Source organism: Lepisma saccharinum, chromosome 25, assembly GCF_977018435.1.
Source record: "Lepisma saccharinum chromosome 25, izLepSacc3.1, whole genome shotgun sequence".
Classification (NCBI taxonomy): Eukaryota; Metazoa; Arthropoda; class Insecta; order Zygentoma; family Lepismatidae; genus Lepisma; species Lepisma saccharinum.
The window spans coordinates 41,660,460-41,679,667 of NC_139253.1; the positions used below are offsets into that span (position 1 = coordinate 41,660,460).

At 38.3% G+C, this 19,208-nt stretch overlaps 1 protein-coding gene across 1 annotated transcript; it reads left to right on the plus strand.

The window, feature by feature from the left end:
* The first annotated feature begins 9,082 nt into the window (after positions 1 to 9,082).
* Positions 9,083 to 17,371, plus strand: LOC145978604 (uncharacterized). Its single transcript, XM_083111324.1, has 3 exons — positions 9,083 to 9,181; positions 13,759 to 14,061; positions 16,874 to 17,371. Exons 1-3 carry the CDS (start codon positions 9,173 to 9,175, stop codon positions 17,150 to 17,152), a joined length of 591 nt encoding a protein of 196 aa, XP_082967450.1. The 5' UTR covers positions 9,083 to 9,172; the 3' UTR covers positions 17,153 to 17,371.
* The last annotated feature ends 1,837 nt before the right edge of the window (positions 17,372 to 19,208 follow it).

A 19,208-nucleotide genomic window follows, 5' to 3' on the forward strand; every position in this document is an offset into this window, starting at 1 on the left:
AAAGTTAGCTTGGCGCGAGGCTTAGTATAAACTTACCATTTTAGGCTTTATCAAAAACTGCTAGGAAGAAGCCCAGTGTTCACCAATAAATTTTACAGTTCGTTGTTGGTGATAGTGCGGCAGAAGGGATTTTAACGAAGGCGAAGTTGCTGTGGACTTCGCGTTTTGTCCTGAAGTGCCAGCCGGAAGGTACAATGTACCATGCATTTTGTATTACCTCTATTGATTACATTGAAAAGTTCAAACATTGTGTTTTTAAAGGCAAGGATAATTTCATTTTGTATTTCAGTACATAGTTCAATAAGACTGCAACGTGTATCTGAATGTTTATACTGTATGACCACTTTCTTGGAGTAGAAGACTTAATGCACATCATCATGGACGTCCAGGGGGAGGGCAAGGGGGGCACAGACTCCCTGGAAAATGAATGTCAATCAAAAGTTATATACTCGTACTTCACACATATAATTTCATTTCAGTGAGTAATTTATGTTAATCAGTGGCGTAGATTAGGGGTGCATTTGCCCCCGCTTTTTGCTACTTGTATTTTTGCCTCCGCACTATGCTAAACATTTTCTACCAAAGTAAAGCAAACTCTCCTGCCCCCACCCCTCCCCAGTTTTGGCACTTTGCTCCCCCAGTTCTGAAAGTTTGCATGCGTATTTTTAATGTTTTCCTTACTTTAAGCATCGCACCCCCTAAATTTCTTTCCGCACCCCCTCATCACCCCTAGATGATTAATCCTGACGCCGCCGCTGACCACAAGTAAAGGTTTTGCGCAACACAAGTTAGCCAGTCAGTATGGCTCCACATGCGTACCGTTCCTTGCTCGTAGGATATCGAAACAATAGTCCAGCAACATTCTTGTACGCTGCAGAATGTCCGGTGTTACACGAACGATTGATCGATTGAGTTAGAAGTGTTGGGTGCGTCGGCACTTTAGGTCATTTTGCACCCTTCAACAGTTACATACGGGGAAATAACCCCTTACCTAAAATTCTGACTTAAAAAAGTTAAAAGAAGGGGTGTAAAAAGCCCCTTTGGAAAAATAGTGCAAGGCCTGCGCAAGACACACACAAGACATTAAAAAGTCAGAATATACTAAAAGCTTCCTCACAGAGAGTGAGGATATCAGTGTTAGATGTAGCAACTCGGTAATGCACTGTTGTAAGCTTTCGCTGCACATATGTTACAGATTTTAACTCCGCAAGCCACAAGACACACGTAGCTTTTTCCTTCGGGGATATCATTTCTTTTTATTGAGCCCGCTAGCACCATCACTCGAGGACTCCCGAACTAGCACAACGCTACCAAACTTTCACAGTTGTCAGTTTTCCTGACACAGGGAAGACACATGTAATTTAGTTTTCATTCTGCAGGAAAAGGAAGTTAACAGACACCCGGAATTACGTACACACAATTACAAACGCTACGACAAAACCTATGCTACGTAATATTTTTCCACTGTTGGTGTGTAGTGCAGTGTTCGATAAAATCTCAGGGGTTCACTCTAGTGAATTGATTGAGTTGTTGTTTTGAGTCCACTTTATGCACAGAAAGGCTAATCGAGACTGGACCCACAGTTTAAAATGGAATTCGAACCACTGTGCCATGTGCCTCCACCGGGTATCGAACCCGGGACCCCTTGATTACAAGGCGACGAAGTTACCACTACGGCATCGCGGAGGCCCTCACTCTACTGAAGAATTAGGTTATGATTTACAAATGTTTTATGTGTATAGAGGACGGTACCTATATGTATGTATCATAATGTATTTCAAATTATTAATACATTTGGTGCAATGTGTTTCTCTTTTAGTAAAAAAATGGTAAAGTGTTCCCCTGTGCTTAGCACCACGCCATGAAGGCATATAGGGGGTGTGAGGGTAACGCCCCACACTTTCTTGATCCGGTCGTGAATGGGGGTGATGTGATCAGCACCACGCCCCTGCCCGCCTTTACCCCCCAGGGTTTCCCCCGGGTACCCATGTTATTCGACGCTGGGTGGACGCCGGGGCCGCTTCCAACGTTAGAAAAAGTTCCCGGATTTGAACCGGCCGGGGATCGAACCCGGGACCTTTAGCATGGTAGTCAGACGCGTTACCGTTAACAAGTATTATTTCAATGCATCACGTGCTTGTTCTGAGGTAGAGTGCGTTAAGTGGTGGATTTTGGGTGCCTTTTCTTATTTCATCAATTCACCACTCATCCTCATCTTCGTGATAAGCCAAAAGTGACAAGCAAAATATTACGTAAACTATATATACGTATGTATACACAGTGTTTTTTTACGGGAAGAAAGTTTCCTGTACTCTTCATGTTGCTTTGTTATTCCTTGATCACAAGAACTACTCAAAATATTGTGGTATGTTCATAAATGATAGCGCATCCATGCACACGCACGCACACACATAAACATTCATTTCATTAAAATACAATGATGTTACTTTTTCTCACCTGAAAATAAGAGGTGGTACGGCGTACCATTGCGTAACGCCATAAGAAAAACCCATATATAAAAAACTTTCCTTAGCAATTAAAATCTACCTTGGATATATTTACATTTCAAACAAAATATGAGCACATAGTTGACCTAAAATCGATTCACATATTATTGTCCAAGGAAATAATTAACCCTTCGATAAAAAAATAAAACTTACCAACTCGAAACAAAATATCTGTATATTGTAATATTGTTCCTTACAGAACCACCATCCCAAAATTTCTAATTTGTATTCTTATTTGGTATACAATACAAGATGACATTTTTTTTCAGAATAAGGTAAATGGGTTGTGGGGATATCAACGTATCAATATAAAGGAGGTAGCAATGCCATTTATCACAAAGATACACTATTGCTTAATAAATTCCTTTGTCCCTAATAAAATATGCTAAGGAGATGATACATATTGCCAACGAGAAGAGAACGTATTGGTTAATCGAGCAAATTAAGTTTTTACTTATTAAAAAACATTTACCAGGAAATGCTTACTTCTGGTAAAGAGTATAAAGAGGGCATTGCCGTACATGGTGCCAAAGTTGCATATTCATACTTGCAAAGGATTACATATTTCTCATGAAACAGTGCATAGGTAATAGAAAAACTTACGCCCACAGCATCCCTAATCAGCCCCTACTAATTTATTTATTTATTTATTTTATTTTTCAATAATGAACTCAACAGGCTGGTGCCCAGTTAGAGAGTTCAGAGATACAGGTTTTTATACATGCTTCAGTGACTGTTATTTGATATTGTTTTCATTACACAGTTTTTAAATTGTATATATGGCATAGAGAACAAATCAATATTTTTGTTACGCTTTTCCAAGGCATTGTAGAGAATACTCATTCTCCAGATAGGGGATTTCTTGACAATGTTTGTTCGCGCTCTATTCACAAAAAAGGTTTGATGATTGGGTCGCGTCTTATTGTTAGGAACGCGTAATTTAAATTGTGAGATCCAAAGAGGAGAGCGAAGTTTTCCATTATATATTTTCCAGAGCAGCAGCAGGTCGCGCACTGTCCTTCGATCGTCAAGCCTGTGCATTCGGAGCTCCTCTATTAGATTACTGTACGAATCAAATTTGGGATAAGTACCTTCAAGTTTATACTTCATATAACGTAACATCTTTGATTGTACTCGCTCTATTTTTGTAGTCTGTACTATACTGTCAGTGTTCCATACAACAGACCCGAATTCAAGTTTTGAACGCACTAATGAGTAATATAATACCTTAAGTGTTTGGGTGTCTCGAAAGTCTCTGCCCATTCTAATAATGAACCCGATAAGTTTGTAAGCGTTGCCTATTACTTTGTTAATATGGTGAGTGAAAGTTAGCTTAGAGTCAAAATATATTCCTAGGTCCTTTGCTGTTTCAGATTTTTTTAGATTGGTATTATTAAGTTTATATTGAAAATTTAAGATCGTTTTTTGTTTAGAGTAAGTAACAGAATAGCATTTTGCTGCATTAAGAGAAAGACCGTTGCACAAGCACCACGCACTCAACCTATTTATGTCTTGTTGTAGACAGACACAGTCTTCAATATTTTTTATTCTTTGAAAGAATTTCAGGTCGTCTGCAAATAACAGTTTTCTAGAATTAATCAAATGCTCTGGTAAATCGTTGATTAATAGAAGAAAGAGAAGAGGTCCTATGTTCGACCCTTGAGGTACTCCGGAACGTACTAGAAATTCGCTGGATGTGTGGCCTTTATACGAAATATATTGTTTTCTATTCATTAAATATGACGCCATAAGTTTCCTGAGGGGAAGGGAAAAGTTGAAAGTGCCCAATTTACTTAGTAGTACATCATGATTTACAGTGTCAAAGGCTTTGGAAAAATCAGTGTATATTACATCCACCTGCCCCCCATCATCTAGCACCGTGCTTATATAATGCAGTTTCTCGCCAAGGTTTGTTTCTATTGAGCAGTTGGGCAGAAAGCCATGCTGGTATTCAGAAAAAGTTTCTCTGACATGGTTATATATGTGGCAATATAAGATTTGCTCAAATATTTTAGCAGGGGCAGATAAAAGAGCTATAGGACGATGGTTTTGTATGTTTCTGTTCTCCGAGGATTTCGGTACTGGACATACAGCAGTAACTTTCCACCGTTCGGGAAACTGCATAGAAGATAATATCGCATTGAAGATAATAAAGAGTGGAATTTTTAAAATGTCTACACATCCTTTGAAGATGTAGGGTGGGATTTTGTCTGGCCCTGCCGACTTCTTTGGCTTTAATTTTTTTACAGCTGCTTCAATTTCAGACATACTGATCATCTGAATGTTGAGTGAATCTAGCGTTTTGCACTCTTTGTGCCCCGCCATGATCTCGAGGTTATACTTTGCCGTATTGTTTGCATACACAGATTGAAAGTATTTCGCAAATTCATCAACGACGGTATTCAGGTTTAATATGGGTTCATTGTTCGAAGAAACTGGAAACTGTTTGTTTTGCCTGTTGCGATTTATGTATGACCAGAAAAGTGACGGGTCACTTTGAATATTGCTTTCGATGTCGAACAAGTAATTATTATGGGCGGCTGATATTTCTTTTTTGATTGCATTTCTGAGTTCTTTAAATTTGTTGGCATGGTGAACTGGGTTACCTACGTTTTGCTTCCATTTTTGGTGGTGGTGAGCCTTTGCTTTTATTTTTTTAATTATATTGGCGGTAAACCAGCATGGATATTTAGGAGGGGTTAGGCGTCTTAAGGGGATGCACGCGTCAAATGCTTCGTATATTATGTTGTAAAACATATCTGTCATTTCGTTTACGTTATCACAGAGTTTTAGTGTATCCCAGTTAACGACCGATAGTTTGTTGTATAGTTTGTTAAAGTCAGCTTTTTTGAAATTGTACGAGAGGTTGTTTGGTGGATGGTTACTCTGTGTCCTTTTTCTGTGCTTTATTTCGATTACGAGACAAGGATGATGCTTATCCTCAGGCACGAGTGGCTGAGTTTCTCGTGTCAACTGCATGCCAAAAACGTTACTTAGCACAAGATCGAGAGTTTTGCCGTTACTATTTTGAATGTTATTTACGCTGCGTAATTGAAAAAAGCACATTTGATTGTATAATTCGCGACATACAGGAGTGGCGTTAACGAGGTTGTATTCGTTGCTTGTTATGCAAGGGATGTTGAAATCCCCTATGAGGAGAATGTTATGTGCGGGTCTACAATGCCTTTCAAGAAAATTATAAAATAAGTTGTAAGACATGTCATTACAGCATGGAGTAAAGTAAACAATACAGATGTATAAGGTAGGCAGTCCATGAATTACAATTTTCACAAGCAATGAGTCGACGTTAGGGTCGTCGTTAAATTTGCCTACGAGCGTCGCTGCGTATTTGTTATGAATTGCCAGAAGAGCACCCCCGCCCAGATTTTTCCCAGAGTCAGTCGGGTTCCTGTCAGATCGGAACACGTTATAGCGATCATCAAAAAGTTCCGTGCTTAGATGGTTTTCATTAAGCCAAGTCTCTGTAATTGCTACGATGCTGTAATTGTTAGATAATATGTTCTGAGAGAACACTTGCATTTTGGTACGCAACCCGCGAACATTTTGGTACACTATGCTAAATATTTTAGTCTGAGAACTTACGTGTTTATGTTTGTGGGAGTTGCCCCCGGGCTGACATTCTTCCTCCGTTGCTGTCACTGCTACCACGTCACTTGGGGGAGGGGTGGGATTTGGGAGGGGGTGGGGATTTCCAAGCCCAAGATGAAAGTGACCACTTTCAGATATCTGGTCCAAACTGGCACATGCACTTGCTTGTTTACATTTCCCGAGTCCGCGTTCCTCCCTTCAAATTCTCTGTAGGTTGTTGCCTTGGCGCCTGGGGTACCTTTGAACTAGAGGAGAGGTGGAATCTTGACCTATTTGTCGAAGATGGCCATTGTCCTCTTCCTTTCTTGTCACAGGTGGGTGATTAGTGGAGGGGGGAGCCTGTTGCTTGCACTGGTTTGCAGACGGAAGTGTGGACGCTGTCGCTCTTGCTTCCTCCGATGTTGTCAGATTTCCAATGTTGAGGGGGGAGGGGAGAGCCTGGTTCTTGGAAAACGAAGCGTCCGAAGAAATTTGTGTCTCAGGAACTCCTACATAATCGCTCTGGTTGTCTTCCAGGTCCCATATGGAATACTTTTTACCGTTTACATTGAGGTACTTGTACGTGAGATGGGCTTTGCATCCTTGTTGCCTGGCTTCGAAGAGATGCTTCTTCAGTCGCTGCCTCTGTTGACGAACAGCAAAGGAGTAGTCCTGTTCGATATAAACGTTGGTGCCTTTGAGTTTGTTGCTATGTTTTAGAACTTCCTCCTTGGTTGTATCCCGCAGAAACTTACACACGATGGGCCGGGGTTTTCCTGAGTGCGCTCTCCCTGTACGATGGGCTCTTTGGATGGAGTCCGACGGTAAGGAGAGATGGAGTCTGTTTGTTATTAAGTCTCGCACCGCGTTTGCTGATTCATCCCACGTTTCGCGTTCTTTTTCCGGAACACCATGAAAAACAAGGTTCTGCCGCCGTGACCTGTTCTCAAGGTCATCTATATGATCCTCCAGAGATCGAACATAAGACTGCACTTCACTTACATCTAACTTGAGTTGGTCTGTTTCGGCCTCGATTTTTTCCATTCTTCCTACCAGTCTGCTCACAGTGACCGATAGTTGCTTCACTTCGCACATAATAGCTTCATTCGAGCTTTTTACCTGGAGCATAACCTGCTTCAGTTCGAAAAGTTCGCTCTGGACATCAACGTTGTTACGTGGGCCTGGATTCTGCTCAATTCCGCCTATAAGCAATAGCGTTAACACCACCAATCCATATGCGACGTAGCACGTATTTCTCCGTAAATCGCTTCCTACTTTGCCTTGGGAGCATACATACCAACCTCTGTTGAACTATAAACCAGGTAAACGTTAACTGAGTGAATACCGTGACACCATGTGAAATACAAGAGCTACTTAGATAAGCAGAAGTTGCACTCACTCGCTCTCCTTCTTGTCATATTCCACTTTGCTGCCACCATTAGAATAACTAACTGCCTCTAACTCTTGCGGCCGTAACCATTCACTGAACTCTCCTTCCGGTCTGCCAACAAATTTCCGAAACTTTCCTCGTGGAACTTTCGCCAGACGCTTCAGAACTAAGAAATATGCTCAACTTGATGCCACCGGTTCCTGCGTGGTGATTACCAACTTTGAGAGAACAATTTCGGTATCCCATGACTATGTCTCACTGCCCTTTACACGTTACAAGTGTTTTGCAAGTAACGTTGTGTAGCTAAATGTGCGAAGCTCAAGTAACCATGGCTGCACAGTTGAAAGTGTTATCTGAATTTGAATTTGGGTTTTAAGTCCATTTTATCGAACCCGAAACCCCTTGATTACAAGGCGACGACGGATAGTCGCCTCTGACGAAAATTTTGTGTGTGAGCATGTAGTCAGCAGAGCATAAATTTTGCTATTAATCCTCATTTCCCCCATTTCTGTACAATTTATCAACATTTCTTGCATTATTTGGATGGAAAAAGCATGAAATATTAAATAGTAGCTAACTGCATGAAATGTTCTAAGCGTACAACAACAAATGTTAGGTAGGTATCTGTCCAGAAGAGAAAAACATGCTACTGATAATTTACATCGAAATATTTCGCTTCAGGATTATTATTTAAAGTTCACTTTATGCACAGTAAGGTTAATCGGGACTGGACCTACAGTTTAAAGTGGTATCCGAACCACTATGTGCCTCCACCGGGTATCGAACCCTGGACCTCCTTGATTAGAAGGCGACGACGCTACCACTGCGCCATCGGGGAAGCATGGGTTAGTGAATTAAATAATGTGTTCAACATTTCAAGGGTTACATGCAAGACTATTGTGGGTCTGAACTTTAGTCCACAGCTTTGAGATTGCAATAATATTTGGAAGAATTGCAGCAAAATTAGCTCAATCTACTAAGATCCATGAAATATGTAAGGGATATGAGTCATTAACTTCATGCAACTCTCAAATGTCTTGGAAAATCGACAGAGATTGATAACAAAATGCATAAATGTAGCATGGATGACGGTGGAGCTGGGTCGTGACGTTAAGCCACCATCAGTGGCATTAATTATAAAATTGTTTTATATTATTTTGTACATTTATTAAAGTATGCTGCTTCATCTACCAAACGACCCTGTCTCTGAATCTGCAATTCCATTTTCATTTAAATTTTGATCACAAAACTGGTTTAGATTCTTAGAAGTTCAATAATGATTTAATTTTCTAACAGCACTTCACACCCATTTCGTTTATGGAACTGAGAACATGTATTGTGACAAGGTCGCATGCACAATGTCAACTCGTTGCATTGTTGAGGACATCCTCCATGACGTGTACCCAACTTCCAAATTCAGAGAACAATGAAAGTGTTATGTGACGGTGTTGTCTGCCAATACCTATTCGAGCCCCGTTTCGTAAAGGGTGTTGAAATGCCAGACAGCCGTTTGACTGGAATACTGCCGAACGAACTTGTCTATGTCCGACACGTACTTGGCAGTGGACAATGAGTCGTCCTTCAAAGTTGTGGTTTCGAATCCCAAGTAACTACTGTATATAAACCGTCTTAGATGTGACAGCATCGTCAGTCGGTGTGCATTCATCATCTGTGAAACGGATAACCAATGATGAAGGTAAGACGATCTTTTGGTAAATATTACATTTTATTTGCATATTGTATTTTTCATTTAAAAGGAAAGTTGAGAAAGTAAGGTTTATTATATTGTTTTCAGATATCTAGCTTGTTTTGTGTGAAAAATGGCCCTTACTTTCCAATGAATGGATTTAGAAATTAGTCAAGTTTCTTGTAAACAGTAGTATTGAAAGAAACCAGCTCGCCCTCTGCGAATAATGATTCAATGGATGAATTTAGAGTTGGATAAGTTTTTTTGTAAGTAGTGTAATCCAGAGGTCCAGGGTTAGATCATCACTGCAAGCATATTTCACACTAGGATTTGATCGTCACTCGAAGTATTTTTCATTTCACACTGGCTCGGGTCCCACGTTAAACTGTAGGTCCAGACCAGATAGCCTATCTGAGAACAAAGTAAGTTTATATTTTGTAATGCTGCATACTCGAAAGTAGTCTCAATATCCTTGTGATGAATGATACTACCTGGTAATCAATCGCCCTCGGGTTTGACTAGTCGGTACATGCAACGTCAAACTCGTCAATTAGTCTCATGTTTTCAATAGAATGTTTCAAAGCATTTTCTTGAAAGAACACGGAACATCAAACTGTACGACTTAAGTAAATAAGTTGATTGGGGTCCTTAATTCTGAAATTTTAAATGAAAAAAAGGAAGTACATAAGAAGTATAAGGTTTCGATAAAAAAGTAAGCACTTTTCTATAGTTGCCAGAATCTAAAGAATCTACAGAACATTGAGAAAGTGACGGAAATGATTATTCTCACCAGCTTTTTATTCCATCTTATTTCCTCTTCAACCGGCATAATGTATATTCCATGCAGAACGACATGGATATTTCTGTTACACAATCTGCAATTTGTTCTCCTTTGACTTTGTCCTCCACACTTAAAAAAACGCCCAACTTTACAATAGCATTAAAAATCAATAATAGCACAAATAGTGAAGAATATTCCCAAAAGTATTCCCAAAATACAGTCGTTTTCAGTGCAAGTGTCTTTTGCCAATGGGAACTAGCACGACTAAAAGAAAGTAACGAACACAATGAACTAAGTAACAATGAAAGCAAAATATGTCAAGTTGGTTGCATTTTTCCACAAATCTACAATTTTTTTTATAAAATTTTGTTTGAGACCTTTTACAACTTGGAAATTATCTCCCAAGAACAGTCTATCAGGAATATTCTATCAGATTTTACTCCACCAAAACTTATATGGAAAGAATGTTAGTGCATCTAGCTGATAAAGACCCTCTCAATAAAATAGAATGTCTTATGTATTAGAGCAAGGAAGAGCAAATTACTGTCAGGGGCATTTAAAGTTAGTCTTAGATTTACACTTCTGTTATTTTATTTCTTTCTAGAACTTTTAAAGACATTACTAAACCCTTTCTCTGTCAACTAACTTTTTGACCATTAACTTACACAACTTACAAGTTCGTTTGTAATCGTCACGTCGGTAATGTTCAGTTCCACTGCACAGAGATCTAGAACATATCGAAGAGAAGTAATAAACTTTTAGTGCAAATAAATGTCTATCAGAATACTATACTGTGCATTTTTGAAAATGTAATATCCAAGATATATGTGAACTCTGTTTTGTCGCATCAGTTGATGTACCTAATACCTAAAAGGAAATCCTGAACAAATAAGTAGTTTCATGTTTCTTACAACCTCGAAAACCTTTCTAGGCTCAGAGTTTCTAGTTCTGTAACATTGAAATTTTCTCCAGAACGTATCCTTTTACGACTGTTCCCCGACTGGAAGTAGAAACGTTGAAGTTTTTTACAACGGGTTTCAAATTCAATCTGTTTTAACTACTTAAGGAGTTTTTATTGTCGGAAAGTCGTATACGAATATTTATATTACTCCTTATCTATTGAACGGAAAACTTTCTGAACTTGTTTGGAAAGGGGATTTTGTTTTTGTATGAGATCCAGCGACTTCATTTTTTCTGCATTTATATATCTTTTATGGTCCCTCTTTCATCAATCTCTATACATTGTTTGCCACACCAATGCCACAAACCACATTTATTTGGCAGAATCGATACACATTATCTCGGATTCGCTTGTAGAATTTCTACGAGCAATTTAATTTCAAGAAGAATATGCTCTTTCGTGCCACGAAAGCCTATTAGTAATTTAGGGTGAATGGTCTTTAATATTCGAATTCTTCCTATAAAATCGAAATCCATCTTCAGAAATAATTTATTTTTTAAAAAAAATTAAATAAATTGAACAAATGTTTCATTGGTAACCAGACATGCATATTCTATGAAAACTAAATACAATGTTACAAATTTTAAATATAGTTCAGTTTAAAAGTTAGCAAGTTTTCCTTTACAATCAGGAGCTAAAACGAGGGGTGAAATAGTGAAAATGCAACAGTTGTACAATGACAAGAGTCACTAGCGCTAAATACAAGTTTCAAAAGAAAATGCATTGCTACAATTAAAAAAAAAACTTTTAAAGAAAATGCATTGCTACAATCCAAACTTTTAAAAACAAAATAATATGCGAGACCACTATGTGAAATACAACCACATCACATATTGCATATATACTCACGGCTACGTACACAATTCAAGGAGAATGATACCGGCATGAATTTGTAAAATCCAACATACAAGCCAAAACTATGGTGATTCTTGAAACATATTGTTGATATGCCTGCACAACAATAATCAAAACGTTGTAACTAACAATAGCTCGCATCCCTACACTATTGTTAATCTACATAAAGGGTTATGTGTATACATGTAAGTACCAGTAAACTGCCACATTTATTGGAAAAATCAGTACACATTAACTTGTGCTCCTTTTGCGTCACAGAGTTTCTGGCTGATGTTTAGCTTGAAGCTAGGTGTTCTGCAGCATATCCGTAGTGCCATCCTCCGTAGCGCAGTGGTTAGCACAGCGCGCTACTACACCAGGGGTTTCGGCTTCCGAATCCTGGGCTGGACATGAGTATTTTTGTGGGTTTCCTTTCATCCATATCATCATTCATCACTCATCCTCATCGTCGTGATTAGCCAAAAGTGGCAGAAAAGCGACGATAAATTATAAAAATCAAAATAAATCAAATCAAGCATGTCGGTAGCGATGGTAGAAATGGCAAATCAAATGTGCTACCACTTTTTTCATTGCACTTGGACTTCATAACAGACAAATTTATGAATGGATGGAGGCCAAGGAAATAGAGAAGAAAGGAGAAGAAGACACAATGAACTGGAATGGGGGACTCAAGATAAACAAATAATGGAAGAAGGTGTTAGAAAGAGTGGAAAGGACAAGAGCGAAAGAGGAATGAAGAAAGAAAGGAAAAAGAGAATGAGATAAAGAGTCCAACCACTTTCCAGATGAAAGGAAATGTTTAGCTAAATCGCCTGTCAGGTGAAAGTACAGTTGACAAGGGAAGGCCGGCCACCTGCTGGAATGTTCCAGATAATGTTTCTAATAATCTTGTGTCTGGAGGGGAGTGATTTTTGTGTATATATATCTTCCTGTTTTTGTACCTTGTTTCATTTGTACTTGGTACAGAGTCTGAAGAAGACCTTGCTAGAAGGTTGAAACTTTATGTTTAGTTTATGTTTTAAAATAAAATAAATTTCTGCCTTGGTCAGAATATTGAGTTTTTCATACCATGGAAAGAAGGCTTAATGGTGATATAAATGGTGTTAAAATTTATGAGTGCAAAGAATGATATTTTGGAGGCGGTGCACTGAATATTTTTTCCATTCACCACAGACATGCTGCTGAAAATCTGGTTTCAAACTGTCTATTAGCTGTATCTCTCCTAGCCACCACTAAAAAAACTAAACCAGGGTAAAGAACTATGCAAATAGAGCATAATATATTAAGAATACCAGTAGCGTCCTAGAAATTCTGTATGATCCATCTTTACAAGACTCGAACGGACTATATTTAGAATGTAAGAGTCAATGGTATCTAATCCAACAAACCCTACTTATAAACTACATGTATACGAGTATTATAATACCATTCACTAATAAATAACATCATGAATAAATGCATGGTCTGCTTGATAGCATAATGATAACATCGCCGTCTTGTAATCCAATTTTAAACTGTAAGTCCGGAACCGATTAGCCTATGTGTGCTCAAAGTGGACTTCAAACAAAAATTCAAAATAAACACATTGTATCTGGTCAGAAAATACTATTTTGATTGAACTATAGCCACTCTTGACGCTTGAGACAAGTGAATGTATTCGTACCATGCATTATTTCTCCTGAAAAGTTGTTGAGAGTTACTATTGGCATTTGTTTTCGGTTATTGGATGAATTTAAAGCAACCGATTAAATTGTACCATCTCAATGTGGATGTAGGTCCCGCCGAACATAAGTTTTTCTTGCTTGAAACGGATCAAAAGGCAGTAATGAGCTCTATGATAGATGTACGCCATCCTTTCCGGCTTGAATTCTCTCCCACATGGTGTATTTAGGCACACCAACAGAAAGTGTTACATTAATATAGTCCAATCGAAATCGAAGATATATATAGCATAACCTCTATTAGTCAATATTAATTTCTTCATTACAGGTTTTGGTGATTTTGTCTGTGCTGCTAGCAATTGCAGTTGCTAGTCCTCAGCGGTTCCGTAGCAACTACCAGGCACCGGCTGCACCGTACGCACCATCCGGGTGGCGCCCGGCTAAAGCATTCCTCCTACCCGCCAGACAAAGTCAGAGCGAGGGCTACCATTACCCCGCTCCGGATCAAGAGTACGGGCCTCCAACAACCACAGAGGAACCCACCAGCACAACAACTGAAGCATCTACCACAACAACAGATGCTACAACCACAACCGAGGAACCTACAACAGAAGCTGACCCAGATGCTGAGGTACGAAGTTTATTTATATCTTCTTTGATGTGCTTGAATAGAAATTAGATAAAGGTCGCTCTCAATCCAACCATTCTTCGGAATTACTTGAATTATGCAGCCTTGAAACTTGAGCTCAAGTATGATATTAAGATTTTAAGCCTTAGATAAGCACCAAAATTATGATATCTAAAATATGATGAATGTGAGGAATATACAGCAAGTGAAAATATGAATCAGAATTTTGCATTAAATTTTATATCGTGTCTGCACATGGTGTGTATTAGAGTGCTGCAGCGAGAGGATTTCGCTTGATTGCCAATTAGTTCACACGAACAACGCTAAATAGCGTACGGAATTGAGAGCTTTGAATTGAGAACAGTCAAAATGAGCGATATTCGCTCGAAGCCATGTGCCGTACACTATAAGTTTACGTCTACATGCGTTGTCTACACGTAATCTACGCGTAGATTACATTGGGTTGTAGTTTACATAGACTACGTAGACAATCTAAAGTGCATTAAAATTAATTATCAAGGCCTTAATGAAAGAAAAGTGACATTTTTAATTATATTGGTTCCTAACAAACTGAAAAGAATCCCATTTACAACAAAATTTATCTTCCCTTCTATCATCAACTATGGAAGATGATAAATAGTATGCAAAAAAAAATGACAGTCGTGAGGCAAAATTAGTCTTTTCCCCATAAAACACTAGAATATTTCCTTTGTTAGGTTCTTTTCCTAGGTGAGAAATTGTTCGAATTTGGAAGGGAGCGTATGAAAAGTTCTCCTCACACATCAGCAACTGAAACGCAGTATAATTTTGTTCTACTTCCACGGCGCCCTTTGCTAAGTTTATCACCTTTCACCATGTTGTTTACATAGATTACGTCATCTACGTGTATAAAATAGTCTACGTGTAGAATGTAGACTACCGTTGTTTACGCGTAAACGCACATCACTGCCTGTAGTACACGTTTAACCGTAATTTTTCTGTGGTAATGCGGTCTCAAATATGGATCGTAAGGTGTAAGACGCTGTGAAATTGAAACGTAAGTAAACATACTCATCGTCTCCATATTAAAATGTAGTTTAGTCCATCTTACCAATTCACAGTGATGTCAACAAATGTAGTGCTCTGACCAATTTTGAGATATTTCTTTGATTATACTATACTATTAATATGCAATTAGTATGCGAAATGTTTACTAAACCAAACGGACGAATTTGGACCAGTTAAACCCTCCCCTTATATACGGTCAAGTGGCGGAGTGGCTTGCACAGCGCGCAACGACGCCAGGAGTCCCGGGTTACAATCCCGTCCTGAATATGGTTGTTCTTTGCGAGTGTCCCTTCAATTTCATCATATCATCACTCATCCTCATAGTTGCGATTAGCCTAAAGTGGCACGAAAGCGACGCTAAAGAAAATAAATCAAGATCAACATATACGTCCATGTGTCTACATGTGTATTTCAATTCACCACAAATTCCATACATTACTGGTAGGATCTCTATAAATGAAAAGAATGTTTAAAAACAGTTTGTACGAGTAAATTACCTTAATATCACAGATGACTATGTTCTTCCACACTCATCATTGCATTCCCAGAATAGAGTGTGCGTTAATATTCAAAAGCAACAATTCGTATGTCATTCTCCAGGATCTCGTAAACCTTTCTAGAGTGTGACAACACATCACACACGACACAACTCTTAGCATAAATTCTTAAGTTCTTTGTCTAGGAATATTCTAGAATGTTTGTATGCACTTACAAGTAGAATGGAGCCTAAGGAGGGTTATGTCTCAATTTAGACTGTTTTCTGAAGCCAGGGTTGCAATGTAATATATATATATATATATATATATATATATATATATATATATATATATATATATATATATATATATTGGTTATTATTAGTTTTGCAGTAGGGTCACAGTTAAGATTGCAATTTACTCTCTACTGATTCTCTATGTAAAACTGATCTTTGCTCTACACACATTAACGTGCTAAGCTATACATAGTCATACTATATAATTACAATTGTATATAATTCTAAAAGCACAACAAGAAAAAGTATGTAAATAGTTTCGCATGCATATGGGAGAGGGGCAATAACGTAAGTGAAGGACGACGATGTGAGTATTCATCGGTTAGTATCTTAATTTTCTGTTTAATGTTGGACAAATTTCTCTCCATTCTGCAGTTTACAGCACGCTGATTCCAAATTTTACTTGCTGGAGATGAAACGAATTTTGATCAATATCTTGCAATTTACATTTTCGGTACACGGATACTATTGGTGATATTAGATCGCAGACTGGAATAATATGCGTTATCAGAGATTTTGTGCTTAGTAAGTTGTTGTTTCTATGAAATTGTCTGACGGATTCGTTTGTACAAATACATATTTTTGCCTGGATTCAAGCGCGCATTCAAAATAATTTTCAGTACTTACATAAAATCACCTTATAAATTCATACGGAATATCATCTTTGCCCGCACAACTCTTCGAAATTTGGCAAGTATAGGATATCCAAATCCAACTAGACTTCATCAAAAATCTTAGCGTTACAGTAATTGTAGAAATGGACTTAATGATAAAGAGCTTTTCTCGGGATATCAACAAGGTGATTTCCGGATAAGCTTCAGAGCTTCCGAGAGCTAATGTCACTCTCATCTTCACGGATTGAGGTGAAGATGAGAAGGACGTTAACTCTCGGAAGCCTATCCGGGAATCACCTGGTTGATGTTCCGGGAAAACTCTTCATAATTCGCCGCCAGGAACGCTTCAAGAATTATTATACTCTTAATGCTGTTTTCGCAGGGTGCCAACTACGAGTTCCAATATGACGTTAACGAACCTGACTCTGGGTCGACTTTTGGCCACCGGGAAACTCGTACCCGCGGAGCTGCCACGGGTGTGTACTACGTCCTCTTGCCCAATGGACAACTCCAGAGAGTCAGCTACCGCGCAGGAGAGAACGGATATGTGGCGGAGGTTCAATTCCAGGATGCAGAGCCCATTCCAGCTCCACCAGCTCCAGTGCCCATTTATGGATCGCCTTTGATTCGTGCACCATTGATTCGCATCTTTAAAAAGTAGACTGGTCTCGTAAATCCTTCAAGAACCTTTTGCGGTGGCAAATGAAAAAAAATCATTGTGGTTAAACGTCTGCAAAAACAAGCTACTACTATTTTCCAATAACCAACACCCAGTGATAACGTTCTCAGAAAGAATAATCTCTGACCATAATAAATTATCAGTATTTTTCTGAGCACCCTGTTATATTTGTAAAAAATAAATGTGATTTTATAATGTGATATATATTTCTCCGTAATTGAAATAAAAATTAATTTATGTCATGAGTATATATCTTCTTTTTTTAATTAACGAATAGTATAATGTTAAATATAATTATTAGAGAAAATACGATCTTGTTGAGAATGATAAACTAATATATATTAATAAGTGAAAACTAAAAGTTTTCATGTATTATTTTTTCATTTTGCGATTGTATCGACATTGATAATCTCAAATGGTTTAATCAATATATGAACTGGAACTGCAGTGAAGATATGCTTGTGTAATAAAATTATATAAACCCACAAAGTTGAAGATTCATATCAATTGTCACGACGAAAATATTTTTTTAAAGTTCTCTCATTATTCAAAATTATGGCAATACATTTAATATTATATTTTAAGGCTTGTTTGATATATAGGCCTATTATATATATATATATATATATATATATATATATATATATCCGTCCTCCTCCGTGGCAGTGCGGTCTAAGGCATCTTGCTTTTGGATGGCGACTGCGGGAAGGCATGGATTCGATCCCGGGTTCAGTCTCGGGAAATTTCGAATGAGTAAGCGTAATCCGGTCACGCAGACCTACTATAACGGATACGTCGGGCTGACCCCCCGACTATTCCAATCCTGGTTGAAGATGTCTACGCTTAGAGGTGACGAAGGAAAGCGTGGTAGGGAGACCGGCAGTCGGTAGGTAAGCCAAGGCCCTTCATGGGCTGTAACGCACAGGATTATTATTATATATATCCATGCCAAAACCTTTGTTCTCATAGTTTAGTAAGAATAGACTGGAGTATGAAAAATATTCTCTGCTACTGATGGTTGTTTAATTATCTCTATCCAAATTCATCCGCTACAGTAAGTTTCTTGAGCATATCTCATTATAATATAAAATGCATCAAAGGCTTCTTAACTTCTATAATAGTTATATGAAATTACATTATGAAGTCCATTAATATTTTTCTTTATCGTTATTAGACAAGTCTATGAAGATCCATAGTAAGAATATGTGTCACTTACATTACAAAAGAAAAAGGCTTTGTGATATCTAAAGCAGATGAAAACCAAAAATACAGCTATTTGGTGACTATAAAATGAATACGCCTACAAGCCTCTCATATCGATTTGTGGCAATATATGTCCTCTTGTTTGGCATTAATCTTACTCAGATAATTGCTTCTCCAGCGAAGTTTTGCGTCAGCAATTGTTTACGTTAAGCAAACATTACTCAACAGTTGGCGGTTTTAAGAGCGAGGCAGAGAGAGAGAGAGAGAGAAAGAGCGAGTGGGGAGAGAATGTTACTACAAATTTGGTCGAACCCTTATGAACTGACACAACAATTAGCCCAATTAACCAACAATGCTGATGAAGCTGTCAATGGAAAGTCACATCGAAAAGAAAATTGTGGAAACAGAAAATTGATCACCCTTCGTATTTGTTCTTAGAACTGCCATGTTCTCCAAGTCCTATAGCAATTCAGTAACTAACCTTTAGAACACTAATGTGTGTGTATATATATATATATATATAAATATTCGTGCCACTGCAATCTATCTGTAAGTTATTGTTTGACTTGTAGAGTCATGCGCTATCTTCCTCCCAAGGGAAATCGACAATGGAGGAAGCTATTCTTGAATTACAAAGTCCACACGAACCTTCGACCATATTACTGGAACTGAGGAATACCCTAAGACTTGTGTATTTCTCGAGAAGCCACTTATTATTGATCACATGTACGAGACAATACCCAGAGTTGTGCAGGAGCCAAAATTAAAGTGAAAGTAACGTACGTGTCCAGGAACTGTCTTTCTCCTGTAAATTAATATCCTGGTCTGGAATGAA

Bases quoted from the DNA above. Each gene is read 5' to 3' on its own strand.
- LOC145978604 (XM_083111324.1), top strand. The intron at 14,062-16,873 runs GTACGAAGTTTA...CTGTTTTCGCAG, and splicing joins AAGCTGACCCAGATGCTGAG to GGTGCCAACTACGAGTTCCA.